Source organism: Myotis daubentonii, chromosome 1 (assembly GCF_963259705.1).
Source record: "Myotis daubentonii chromosome 1, mMyoDau2.1, whole genome shotgun sequence".
Classification (NCBI taxonomy): domain Eukaryota; kingdom Metazoa; phylum Chordata; class Mammalia; order Chiroptera; family Vespertilionidae; genus Myotis; species Myotis daubentonii.
In genome coordinates this window covers 175,917,098-175,931,591 of record NC_081840.1, presented here as the reverse complement: position 1 = coordinate 175,931,591, position 14,494 = coordinate 175,917,098, and the positions used below count along the sequence as shown (strand labels likewise).

The 14,494-nt window shown below is 37.1% G+C and overlaps 1 protein-coding gene across 7 annotated transcripts in view; it reads left to right on the top strand.

The window, feature by feature from the left end:
* PTPN13 (protein tyrosine phosphatase non-receptor type 13) overlaps positions 1–14,494 on the top strand; it is a 212,032-nt gene that overhangs the window by 87,415 nt on the left and 110,123 nt on the right. For all 7 annotated transcript variants that reach the window (XM_059666077.1, XM_059666071.1, XM_059666082.1 and 4 more), the window contains one exon: positions 3,440–4,006. In XM_059666077.1, the coding sequence (XP_059522060.1) occupies positions 3,440–4,006 (567 nt within the window). The remainder of the gene's footprint in view (positions 1–3,439; positions 4,007–14,494) is intronic.

Genomic DNA, 14,494 nt, shown 5'->3' with positions numbered 1-14,494 from the left:
ATTTTGAATAATGTGATTTTTTAAATTGTAGAATAAACCTAAAATTTTTGTAGATCTTTTGATTTCTGGTTCCATTATTTCCTCTCAAAAGAACTTTTAAATTCTCCCACAGTAGACAATTATATGCTGAGGAAAATAAAGCAGAAACAAAAGGAAGGCAAAATTAGAATTTTATGTTGCCCTTCCTTAGAAGAGCTCATAATAGTTCATATGAATTAGTTCATTTATTCTGTCATCTCTAAAAAGAAGGCATAACAAATTATGTCCACATTTTTGTAGATGAAGGAAGTATGAAGCATGGATATTAAGTGGTGTGCCCAAGCTCATGGGTTGAATGGCAAAGCTAGAATTAAAACCCAGGTTTTTATACAGTAATCTTTCTGGTGGATTAAGCTTTTGATTTAAACACTTTCAAAAGATTATGTAATCTACCCATTCTACAGGCATTCTTTTGAAATCTCTGTTATTGGGAACTAGAAATACAAAAACAAATAAGACATGGTCCCTTATATTATGGTAATATTCCAGTTGGGAGTGGGAGGGGAGAATGAGTGGGAGTGCTAATAGATATATATAATATAAAGAATTACTTTAATGCAGTGGAAGAAATGTCCTAATAAGAGGTCCAGCATGCTCCGTGAGTATAGTGGAAGGAGGTACTAACTCTACCAGGATGGGAAATATCAGGGAAGTTTTCACGTGAAATCTTTTAAGAGTAGATCCAAAGGCATTGCTTCGAGAAATACCATTTCCTGTGATCAAAGTGGGTATTGAGCACAGTCATTAGGTGTACTTAATTAATGATTTCAGTGTTGATTATTGCCTGTAGATAAAGTAATTATAATAGCGTGGGCCATGCTTAGAAAGATCAGGAAAGCAATTGAAGACATTGCATTTTATCTAGTCTCAAATACTGTTACTAAGTAAATAACACTAGTGTTAACAGTACATGGTTTCACTGATCTAGTTGACATAAGCATCTAATAAATAAGCCTACATTTCCATGTTTTTTTCCTCATTTATATAGCCAGATTTTATATTTGAACTCTCATTTTGAATTTTCAGATTAGTGAACTTTTTTCCCCTAGTGCTTCAGCAACATGGAGCAACCATGATACCATATTGCTACATGTGATACTATATAGAGTATCCACCTGTGAAGTGTTAATCAGGCAAGTACACATCTAGTTGTGTAGTTAAAGATAGTGACTATCATTAACATGGCAATAAAAACCTAGCATTTATAAAACAGTAGTTATCCAAGAGCCACCTTATTAGCAGGTCAGTTTTGGGCCTCATGGCTAGTGAGAAGGCATGGCTCTCTTAGGATACCACGGCCTGCTGATGTATTGTTAGTAAATACTAATCACCTAAAAGAGAATGATAAATGCACCTGTTACATATGGGATAGGTTTGTGGTGCACTTGGAAGTGCTCTGCTTCAGTAGTGGTCAGGGTGGGCTTCAGTGAAGAAGTCATGTTTAAAAAAACTATAGGATAAGAAACAACTAACCAAGAGGAAGGTCAGGAGCAGACCATTCCAGGGCAGAGAAAAAAGAATCTACAAAGGCCCTAACATCTAAGAGAGCTTAACAGAGAAAAAAAACCCATGGCCCGATAAAGGAAGTGGAGATGAAACTGAAAAGGATTCAAGTGGCAGACCAAAAAGAGCCTAGATTTTATTTAGAGTGCCATCATATGCCTTTGAGACTCACTGAGCAAGGTAGTGGCATCATGGAATTTATATTCCAAAAAGATAATTCTGGCTGCTGAATGGAGGATGGTTGGATGAAGAAGTAGAAGAGCAGGGAGGCCTGTTCAGAAGCTATTGCAATTATCTAGTCAAGTGATCATGTTAATTGGGAATAGGGTGATGACTGGAATCGGTGGGGTCACATGGAGTAAGATCTTTGAGATTTAAATAGCCAGCACACTCTGGTGGACCTGATATGGGGAATAATAAGGACGATGGAGGATTTGAGGATGGTGCCTGTATTGTTGTTTTGAGTAGGTAGTTTGATAATGGTGCACTTATTGAAACTGGAAAAACTGGGGTAGAATGGTCATCTCTGGATGTGGAAGTAAAAGATTAGTTTTAAGCATGTTCAGTTCGAGGTGCTTCTGATATATACCAGTAGCAGTTCCAATTACATAAGCTTAGAGCTCCCAGAAGAGGTCAGTATCAAGAATATAAATTTATATTGTGTACATAGCAAAAAAAAAAAAAAATCAAAGAAGGATCAAAGATAGTCACATGGGAAATCTTCAGTGTTTATGGGCTATTGGGTTAATAACTACAAAGCATTCTTCTATGTTTCTTTTTTTAAATATATTTTTATTTATTTCAGAAGGAAGGGAGAGGGAGAGAGAGAGAAAGAGAGAGAAACATCAATAATGAGAGAGAATCACCGATTGGCTGCCTCCTGCATGCTTCCTTGGGGATCAAGCCCACAACCCGGGCATATGCTCTTGATCGGAATCCAACTCAGGACCCTTCAGTCCACAGGCCGACGCTCTGCCCACTGAGCCAAACCAGTTAGGGCTATGTTTCTTTTTTCAATAGTAGAACCCTATATATAATTTTTGTTGTTGTTGAACTATGAATTCAAAAAATTAATTTCTGGTTGGGTATTTTTGCTGTCGCAATGCATTTACAGACTGCTGCCTTAGAAAATTAGAATCCTTACTAGTTTGAACTAAATCAAGGACTAAAGAATAAATAAGAATTGGTACTTTATTCCAATTGATAAATATTGGTACATTATGTTCGAGCGAAAAAACTATGTAGTACATGATAATCTTTCATGAAAAAAATTAACTTTTTTACACAATTTAAACACAATAAAAAAGTATATAATCATAATAAAACTTTGATACTTAAGAATTTCAAATGCCATAATCTTTTTCCCCCATTCAGAATATAGCAAGAATTCTTTGTTTCTTCTTTAAACATATTTAAATGACCAGAGAATACCAGGGCTTCATATTGAAGTATTGCATGCTTGAATTACGTGTTTGAATCAATATGTGTTTGAAGTTAAAGGAGCAAACTATACATTCTATTATTACCCAAAACCATTTCACAGATAATTAATATTCTGCTAAACTCGATAGTATCAGACACTTTTATCTATTTTTTAAAAACCAGTAATTCACTTCTGAGGAATATCAAATGATATTGTTCAAAAAAATAAAAGTTTGAAATGTTATTGACTTTATTAGATAAAAATCATTGAGCTATGAAAAGTTATACAAATATTGCATCTCTTTTCACTGCCACTATCATCACGACCATGACCATCCCATCCATCTCATCCATCTCTCATTCTCCATGTGGAGGATTTAGAAAATTGTCACCACTTTCATTGTCAATAGTAAGGTTACATTCCAGTTATTTTCAAAAACTTCTGTGCATACATGATAGATTCTTATCATTCCAGGAAGAAGCTCTACTTCTGATGCACTAGACATACACAAGTCTCCATTCTCTCATCAGACCTTTCTTAACAAAGGGCTTAGTAAGTCTATGGGATTTCTGTCCATCAGAGACACACAAGATGAGGAAGATTATTTCAAGGACATTTTATCAGATAATAATTCTGGACATGAAGATTCTGAAAATACCTGCTCTCCTTACCAGTTCAACACTAGTGGCCCAGACAAAAAAGCTACCCCTGGCATTGATGTGCTTCCCAAGAAGAAGATTTGGGCTTCGTCCATGGACTTGCTCTGCACAGCTGACAGAGACTCCTCCTCTGGGGAGCCTGGCAGATACCGACACTGTCACCCTGAGGCAACCACAGTGCGGACTTCCACCACTCCTAGAAAAAAGGAGGCAAGGTACTCAGACGGAAGCATAGCCTTGGATATCTTTGGCCCTCAGAAAATGGATCCTATGTTTCACACGCGAGACTTTCCAACTTCCTCGGCAATATCAAGTGCTTTGGACCGAATCCGAGAGAGACAAAAGAAACTTCAGGTTCTGAGAGAAGCCATGAATGTAGAAGGTTAGTAATTTTGTGAGTGTTTGAGAGAGAATTGAATTGAAACATTTAAAATTGTGTTAATAAAAAGGGTTATTAAACAATACCACAAGTCTTGTTTCCACTGCCAACCATTTGTACTCAGGTTAGTCTTCTCTATCAGTATCTGTTCTCCCGTCTACCAAAAGCCTAACAGAATTGTCCCTACTAAGCATATCCAGTCCAATCGCTTTATAGTCTCAATATTTGGGGTAGTATTTTTTTTTGGGGGGGGTAGTATATTTTTAGATTGTAAGCTTCTCAGGGGCAGGCACCATGTTTCCTACTTCTTTTTAACCCTCTACAGTACCGGCTGTCATGCTCTGTTTTGTGGGAGTCTTCCGTAAAGACTGGTTCATAGAAGTAAGACAGAGGCAGAGTAGTGTGGAGGTAGGACAGTGGTTCCCAAACCACCAGCTTTAAAAACAAAATTTGGGACACAGCTCCTGGAGATTATAATTTTTTTGGTCTAGAATGAAATTTCAAATCTGAATTTTTAAAGGGTAGTATTTAATTTTATAGATTTAAAGTCAGACAGCCTAGGTGTGAATTATTTACTCCATTCAATCATTATGTGATTCTTCAGCAGTTGGGCTTAATAACTCTTAAGTTACCCCATCTGTAAAATGTTCTTAACAAAAATAGATGAATTGGATAATGAATATAAAGTGATTAATAAATCAGATTATCACATAATTAGTGTGAGAGGCATAAAAATAACTATAAATGATAAATTCATATTATTTGCAGTATCAAGCTCTGTTTTAACAATATCTGATTCACAAACAAAGCTCAATATATTGAATGGAGTAAAATTGTGTTCTAGACATGGATAGAGGCTATTTTTAATGTAGATAGATGAAAGAGAAAACAAAATAAGATAGAGTTTTTTATCTAATCCTCTACATTTTTTGAGGATTAAACTTTTATAACTACCTTTTGCCTTCAGACAAACCCTGGGGTATAGCTGATGAAGGGGAACCTGAAGGAGCTTTCTAGTTTAGTGAGAGTAGTCACATCATCAAGGATCATATTCATTTTTAAGGTCATTACTCTAGTAGAATATTTTTTATTCACAGACTGTCTTTAAAGTACTCTGGCTTTAAAGGTTTGTTGTTCTTTGAGTTTTAAGCATAGTTCTGGAACTGAACATACTCCCTACATTGTTCTTTACTTCTAGTAAAAGAAGCTTTGCAGTTGTTTAAATTCAGGATTTGCAAATTACTAAATAATTTGAAATTATGGAGGAGATTATTGAACACTTAACTGATGTTAAGGGTTTGAAAATACATGCATTTTAGAAAACATTAGCTAATGTTATGAGATGGTCATATGTAATCTTCAAATACAGAATTTTCAAATACAGGAAATAAAACTTAGAAACTTGTTTTATGCATGATTTCACTGTTTAACTATGATCTGTAAATGTTTAGAGTTTGACAGCAAAGAATTGGCACTGCCTGCAGTTTAAAATACTCTCCCCTTTAAGAAGTTGTATTTCATGACTGTTCACTGTTGCACAGCAGTTAGCATATAAATAGTAATTTAGCCTGGCCTTCTTATGAGCATGCCTTCAGGGATACATTAATGTAAAGAAATATTGCCCGTATGTAATAAAAAACCAAAACCTAAGTTATTCAAATCAATAAACCATGATAGCATCAGAATATAAATAGTGAAGATAGATACCAATATAGATGACCTTGTCTAACATTTAAGAGGTTGAATAGTTTTCTTAAAATGAGAATATTATAATTAAAATAACTTTAATGTTCTCAAAAGATTTGACTTAATATTTGATAAATTAATACTAGTGAAGTTTGATAGTGTTTTTTACACTTGATCTTTGAGAGTTAAAAAATAAATCAAACACTAATGAAAATATGTTTAACCTGTTAAATTATGCTACAATACTCTATTTAATATATTTTTTTGAATAGGTGATTTTTTGATTACCTATAAAATGAATATCAAGCCAAATTATGTCCCAGTTTGCATATAAGCCTTTATCTTCTCAGGTAGTGTGTGTTAAGGAAATTCAGAGAGACTAATTATTTCCAAATATGCATATATATTTGCAAAGATGATGTAAAATCTTTGTAGACCCTTATTTGTTAAAAATGGTAACATGTTATGAAACACAGTTTTCAGTTTTAGAAATTTAGATTCATTGTAAGAGGTATAAGAAAAGGGGGAAAAATTTCTTTAAAAATCAAATGCACTTTGAATTGTTCGATACAGGACAGTTGTCGTCCTGAAACCTTTCTTTGCTGTTGAAGAGTTTTCAAAAGCATTTGCTCCCACAAAGAATCTATGCATTTTCCCCCCAGAGTATATTTTATAACCAAGTTAAATAAAACACCCTAAAAATGTTGCTATTATTATGGAAACATTTAGACCACTTTGATAAACTCCATTATTATATAGAAACTTGCAAGTAGTAATAAATTATATTTGCTTTAGACTAAAAGCATTATGCAAAAGGAGTGTTTGATGTTTGGAATTCAAAAGCAGTAATTCTTTTTAGTTATTTAGTTGAGTAATTTGTTGGTTTTGTACTGTGGTGTCTTTTTTCTAAAGGTGAGATAATGTGTTGGCTGTGCAAACAACAGTACAAATTGCTAATAGAATATTTTAGCTAGTATACAAAAAATAGAATAGAAAATAATATGAGTCCCATTTATCTCATTTAATTCTCATGAAAATCAGGCTCCACAGATCCCTTTTATGTGTGATAAATCAAGCAGAACAGTGGGTGTTATTAATGTACACATTTTCTTGTACACATTTTTCTCTTAAAATACTCTTGTTTGACTCATAGATACAGAGAACAAACTAATAGTTGCCAGAGGGTTGGGTGCTGGGAGGACAGGAAAAAAAGTGAAAGGGATTAAGAGGTACAGACTTAGAGTTATAACATAAATAAGTCCAAAGGATGTAATGTACAGCATGGAGAATTTAGTCAGTAACAACTGTGTGGTGATAGGTGGTTACTAGACTTCTCATGGTAATCTCTTCATAAGGTATATAAATTTCAAATCACTATTTTGTACACCTGAAACTAATATAATATTGTATATCAGTTATACCTTAATGAAAAAGAGCATTGCATTCCAGAATGAAATTTAAAAAGTATACATTCTTGTTTTAAAGCATTTTACAATATTGCTAATGCTCTGTACAATTTTTGTGATCTTTAAATTGGCATTTGCTATTGCGTAGGAATTCTAAAATTCTAATTTTAGAATTAGAAGAGGTCTTAGAGTACATGTTCTTAGGCTTGTGAAGATTTAATAATGTACCCAAGACCCCATAGCAAGTTAACGATAGAGTTTTTATCATTATGGGAGACTATAGATTTCCATCATAGATTTCAGAGTTCCAGTCTAAGGCTTTCCCATTACATGTCACTTCCTAAATTTTTTTTTAATTTAAGGAATGTTTAAAATTATAGTTGCCATTCAATATTCTATTAGTTTCAGGTGTGCAGCATAGTGGTTAGACACTTATATAACTTACAGACGGAATCCTTCCTCCCATAAGTCTTGCACACACCTGACACCATATTTGTGGATTACAATATTATTGCCTATGTTCCCTATATTGTACTTTACATCCCGGTGACTGTTCTGTAACTGCTGGTTTGTATCCGGTCCCCCCGCCCCCATCCTCCCGTCTGGCAACCATCAGTTTGTTCTATGTATCTATGAGTTTGTTTCTGTTTTGTTCATTTATTTTGTTTTTTAGATTCCACATATAAGTGAAATCATATGGTATTTGTCTTTCTCTATATGACATTTTGCTTATTCATTGAATTAATATAACAATCGGAAGGAAAAAAATGACTGCATTTCAGTTTGTCCTTTTGGGAGTGCAAGGAAGCTCATTGAACTATAGGAAGGAGAGTTGTCTCCTTCAACTTCAGATGGATAGCCCTTTCCTTAGCCCATCTTCTTGAAAGGAGACTTTATCTAAATCACCTCCACGGCTTCTCAGCTGACATCCACCAGCCAATCACCAGCCAACATCAGAGGGAGAACAGACCTTAACATCATGGAGGTTGGTACTGGAAGGAATCTGGATACCATTTAAACCAAACAGCTCATTTTCAGAGGCCCAGAGTAAACTAGTTTGCCAAAGGAGATTCATAATTCATAACAGAGCTGTATTTAGAATGCAGGTCTCCTGAGCCCCAGAATAAGATTTTTTTTCCCCACTGCTACTCTGATTTCAAGCAGAAACCAGATACATTGTCAGGAAAACTGTTTTAGTGCCAGAGACATTGGACATTAAACTAACCGCCTAACAAACCCCTTAAGTCTCTTTCTAAGCTAATAAAATTATATCTCTTCAAATACAGGAAAACACGACAGTATTATGAAAGAAAGGTTCAAAATGAGTCACTGTTGGTTCTTTCTACAGTAAACCACACTGGGAGGGGGTTAAGATGCAGTTCCCTTGTGGCACATGCCATGTTGTGGTCGTTAGTGTCTTGTTGGGCTTTACTAAGGTAGTTTCTGTAGGATGGATATCCTGTAACTGATGAGATAGGGAGTAAGCTATCACAAAGCAGTGGTTGCCACTGAGTGCTCTGAATTCTTTGTGAACAAAATAACAAAGTTAAGAACAAAAAAGCTCCCAGGAAAGAAACTATAGTCCAAGTTTACAGATTGTAAGATTATTACCATGATTGTTAACACCTAAGCATTCAGATACTTCTGTGTATCCATAAAGCAGTAGGGAAGGGACAGAAAGAAACAACAGGTTTCGCTTGTGAAAACTAATTTTAAAACTTGATGTCACTCTTTTATTGCTTTATTCTTTTCATTCCACTTTTTTCACCTCACCATAGGACTCTCCTATTCTACTCCTTTATTTTCCTTCCTTGTTCTCAGTTTTTCTTTTCTGTCTTTCTCCACTTCATCTCAAGATCTGAGACAATTGTCTGTTTTCTAAGAGGAGCATTTGTTGTCATCTCGCTTGTGATGTAATTACCATACACTCCCCATCCATTACTCTGTAGGTTGGCAGCAGATTCCGGATTGTAGACAGTGACTTGGAACCAGTACTGTGAGTATAGAAAGAGCGCTCCACACCCTGGGTGGGGACCATGAATAGCATTTTGCTTCCAACAGTCAAAACTCCTCTGTATTCTGTGTAATACTAGAAGGGGAAGTATGAAGAACAGATATAATTAAATCCTACAAAAGTGACTTGTTAAATATTACTTAAGGAGTTCTAAGCCAATCTACTTTACATCAAAATTAACTATTATTTCCCTCCTTTCAATGCTGTGCCCTCGGTCTAGCCTAGTTTTGCTGTTCCGTGACTGCCCTGTGAATACAGCTTAAAGTCTGTGTTCTGCAGCTGCAATATGTAAACACTCAAGTATGTGAGCTTGTTCTCATTGTTGGGGTCCTTAATGTTTCATTTCCCTGAGAAGATTGAATTTGAAAGCTCGTACATTTTTATAGTTATATTTGAGAAAAGCAAGAGATGGATTAATATATGTTACAGTTCATCATGTAGGATGCTTCCAGTGACATTCTATGGAAAGAAAGAACATTTTTTCAAAACTTACCTCTCTTTGCTAAAATCCAAAACTGGTAAAAATGAACTATTTGGTTTTTATTTTTTCACCTTATTATTTCTCCTTGAAGAGAAAACAGAGATATGATTGAGTTGTTATTTAGATACTCCAAGAGCGACATTAAATAGCATTAATATTCAGTTTTTATTTTGCTCAGTTCCACAGAAGTAATTATGAATAAGCAGGGACTTTATGTGGTGTTGGTCAAATATCACATGTTTTTTAGGTATTAATAACTTAATTATTATACTACTAAGATACAAATATAGTTGGGTCTCCACAGAGCGTACTCGCACAGACGATCTGGATTCAACATCTTACTCAGCCAGAAAGAAGCAAGTGCCTACCGTTTCTAGGCTGAGTTGTAAAGTGGTTCATATTGTCCAGTAGAACTTCTTCAGTGGAAGAAATGCTCTCTGTCTAGAGTCCAACTCAGCAGTTACATAGCCATGTGTGGCTAGTGGCTACTGTATTAGAATAATGTAGCTTCAGACCATTCTCACATAAAGTTAGTCCAGTATAAAATACTAATGTTCTTATTGAGGAAAGATTGGTTTGAGAAGAGGTATACAATGTCATTTTTTTTAATCCTTTATTGATTTTTTTACAGAGAGGAAGGGAGAGGGATAGAAACATCAATGAGAGAGAAACATCCATCAGCTGCCTCCTGCACACCTCCTACTGGGGATATGCCCACAACCAAGGTACATGCCCTTGACCGGAATCGAACCTGGGACCTTTCAGTCCGCAGGCCGACGCTCTATCCACTGAGCCAAACCGGTTAGGGCCAGTAAGTCATTTTTTTAGTTAAAATATAAATGAGAAAAGACATTTACTTCTTTTGATTTATCCAAGGGGAAACAAATGAACGTGTATTTTTAAACACTAAGGAAAGTTACAGTTGAAACTAGTACAAACTTTTCATTGTCTGTATTCATAGTCACATAATACTGATTTTGGAGTCCCCAGAAATCCTAGATTAATTTATCAGAAATTGGGTACCTAATTTAAATCTAACTCACACATAGTTTAACATAGATCCAGTTTGGCTTTTACCTCTATACCTTCTGAGAAGCATGGATTGGTACGTTTTAAGAAAGGTTTAAAATGGGTATTGCTATCATTGTGGTTTTTAAGACCCAGCAATTGTAACCTCTAAAATATTTTTTATTCCACCCCAGTCAGTACCTTCTGTTTCCTGTGGACTATGGAAATAGTTTTCTAAATTGATTTTGCAGCTACAATTTGTCCTCCATTTTTCTGCCATTCATTTCTTCTCTTGACCATTTAATAACTTTCCATTATCTGAGCAAGATAAAATTTTAGCTCCTTTTCGATCACGGCATACAAGTTTCTCCATGATTGTCTCTTGAGTCTCAACCTTGAGCACTTCCCATCTCACACCTCACTCCAACGCCATGTACACATTCTCTCTGCCTCTCTATCCCCACCACTTCCTCCCTCTCCCCTTCCCTTCCTATAGGCAGTTTTGTATTTCTATGTCTTTATTCACGCAGCTTTCTGCTGTGAGACTATCAGAGCTTTTAGTCATTGCCTGGTTCAGGAAGCTTTCTCTCAGCTTCTCAGTTTAGGATGATGGCTTATGTTTTTCATTGAAACTATTTGTTTTGAAGAGTTTGTTTCTCCTCCTGTTGGACATCCATTTTTTTTTGGCCTAATCTAACTCAGAACTGTGTCCTTAGCATCTACATATAATAGGTACTCATAATTGCTTATCTAAACTGAGTATTGCATTGTGGCTGTTAATATTAAATATTAAGTATAATCAGTGGTGCTATTTCTGACATTGGATACAACAATATTCTCTGACGAATTATAGTGATGAGAAATCACCTCCTTCTGTTTTGTCCGATTCCCAGTGAAAATCACATACTTGTCAGTCATCGCCTGACCAACAAATGCAGTCGTTTTGCTTTAGAGCTCTGTTCTTTTTGAAAGCTTAACGACAGGCGGAGAAGTCCTAACAGCAGGATCCTGGAGGTGCTGGAAGACGGACAGCCATGCAAGTCATGGCCCAGCTTTGTGGTTACTGCATCACACAAGACCCCAGGAGAGGAGAGGAAAATGGAGGCTGTGCATTGTTATTGCCTTTCTTACTCTGCACAAATTTTACATCTCTAAAGTATGGTTCCTGAGCATTTCTCCATATAATCTTCCTCATTTACCTATGTCCATATTTGTATAATTTATGTTCCTGATTAAAATTTTTATTAATCATATCTAGCTCTCAAGGAGTTAGAATACATTCTGTTCCTGTATCTTACAGCATGGTATAATATAGAATGTAGTAGACTCCAGTGAACATCTAAAAGGTACAATGTCTACTCTCCCGAGATTAATTCCTTGAAAAGAAAGCATAGGGAAAAACACTTCATATGTGAATACATAACAGCATTATTTTTGTTTCTCTGCATTATTTGAAAATTGAAATATTTTATTTGTTAGGGTCCATAACCTTAAAAATGCAGGGTTTTAAAATTCTATAGTTCTGAGCTACAAAACCAGTCATTTTGTGCATTTCTCTTTGAAATTTGTTTTCTGTAATTTGAGTCATGTATTAAAGGTAAATAAATGCCAAGCAAAAAGTGGTTATTTAATTCTTGATGTTGCAATTGGGAGTCTTACTTTTTGCATGTTACTTGTCTGAGCTTGAATATGTGTCACTTTTTAGATTGCAGCTTGTGCTGGCGTAGATTCCTCTTAATGTGAAGATTGTGGATTTGAATATTTCACCTGAAATAGTGTTATGTAAACTGAGACTATCTTTCAAATCTTTATAATCTTCTAAACATTAAAAGTATGGTCACATGCCACAACTTTGTATGTTTAAAATATGCTCAGTGGTGGTGGAAATCATGACTCTTAGTTGTTAAGAGCCCAGGACAAAACATTCTAGCCTATTGAAAAGCTGCTTTTTATTGTTACTATTTAAGTAGAGTCACTATGATATTGGAGCTGAAGTGAATTTTGTTTAGAGAATCAGATTACAGTTAAAGGATAACAAAATGTCAGGTCTTTATGCCTTGTATTTGATTAAAAAAATAGTATACTCTTAATTATAGAAGATACTAAGAGGAATAAAAGATATCTTTAAATATCAAAGTATGTATGACTATGAAATCTCTATAACTAGACTTCTATCCAAATGCTAATTCTGTAAGCCATTCTTCTGTAGTCCCTATTCTTCTCACCTCTGTTCCACAAAATGTATTTTAGAGAGAATATCGTTCCAAATGTTTTATGTGTTTATATACATACACTCGCACACGCCCAATGTGGTTCTTCTGATTTGGTGGTATGTGCCCAGGCTAATTTTACTTGCCCATTTGTCCTCTTGCACCTATTATTTCTACACTCAGGTTCTTTCCTGCCACTTCATTTTCCACATCTGCAAACTAAGTACTCATTGGAAGTCAGAGAAGGAAACTGTCTAGTGAAATGAGGAATAATTATGACACTAAATGAACCCCAGTACACTGATTTGCGGAGTGTGGGCTTCATTGAAATAGTTAATAGCTGAGATAAGAAATTTGCAAACCAAAATTAGATTTTAAGTCTAATTTTATCCCACAAAAGGCAAATAAATTCAGTTCTGCAATTGTAATAGTGAAAGCTTAAATGTATAAAGTGTGTATTTAAACATTCTTAATAGGCCTGTTGAACACAATTCAAGAATTTTGGGCATTAAAAAAACTTTGTAATATTATATATAAACTAGAGGCCCGGTGCACAAAAATTTGTGCACTCAGGGGGGAGGGGGGGGTCCCTCAGCCTGGCCTGTGCCCTCTCGCAGTCTGGGACCCCTCGGGAGATAACGACCTGCTAGCTTAGGCCTGCTCCCGGGTGGCAGAGGGCAGGCCCAATCCCTAGGTGCAGCCCCAGGTCGGGCTCAGAGCAGGGCCAATTGGGGAGTTGGGGCGCCGCCCCATCATGCACAGAGCAGGGCAGATTGGGAGGTTGTGATGCCACCCTCAGTCATGCTCAGGGTAGGGCCAATTGGGGGGTTGGGGCACCGTCCCCTGTCACACTCAAGGCAGGGTCGATGGGGAGGTTGCAGCGCCACCACCTGTCACCCACAGAGCAGGGCCGATCAGGGGGTTGGGGTGCCACCACTCTCACACTCAGGGCAGGGCCGATGGGGAGGTTATGGCTCTACCCCATCACACACAGAGCAGGGCCCGTGGGGGGGGGCGGTTGGGGAGCTCCCCCCTATCAGGCACAGAGCAGGGCTGCTCAGGGGGTTGGGGCCCGGCCCCCTGTCACACACAGAGCCGCAGGGCGATCAGGGGGTTTGGGCGCTGCCCCCTGTCACGCTGATCCCGGTGCTGGGAGGCATATTACCCTTTTACTATATAGGGTAGAGGCCTGGTGCATGGGTGGGGCCGGCTGGTTTGCCCTGAAGGGTGTCCTGGATCAGGGTGGGGGTCCCCACTGGGGTGCCTGGCCAGTCTGGGTGAGGGGCTGAGGGCTGTTTTCAGGCTGGGGGTGACTGAAGTTCCCAAACGCTCCTTTTTTTTTTATTTTTTATTCTGGGCCAGCTTTAGCTTGAGGCTTGGCTCCAGCTCTTAGGCCTCCACGCGGCTGAAAGTAGGTTTCTGGCCTTTGCATACAATGTTGCGAATCTGCTGGCTGAAGTCTGGCGATATTTGTTACAATGTTTGAAACTGCAGGCTCAGAGGCCTGCAGCGGCAGGCGGGGAACGTTGGTTTCCTCCGTCACTGAGGCAAGCAAGCCTCATGTTAGTTTCAAGCTGCCTGGCTGCCGGCAGCCATCTTGGCTGACAGTTAATTTGCATATCTCCCTGATTAGCCAATGGGAAGGGTAGCGGTCGTACGCCAATTACCATGTTTCTCTTTTATTAA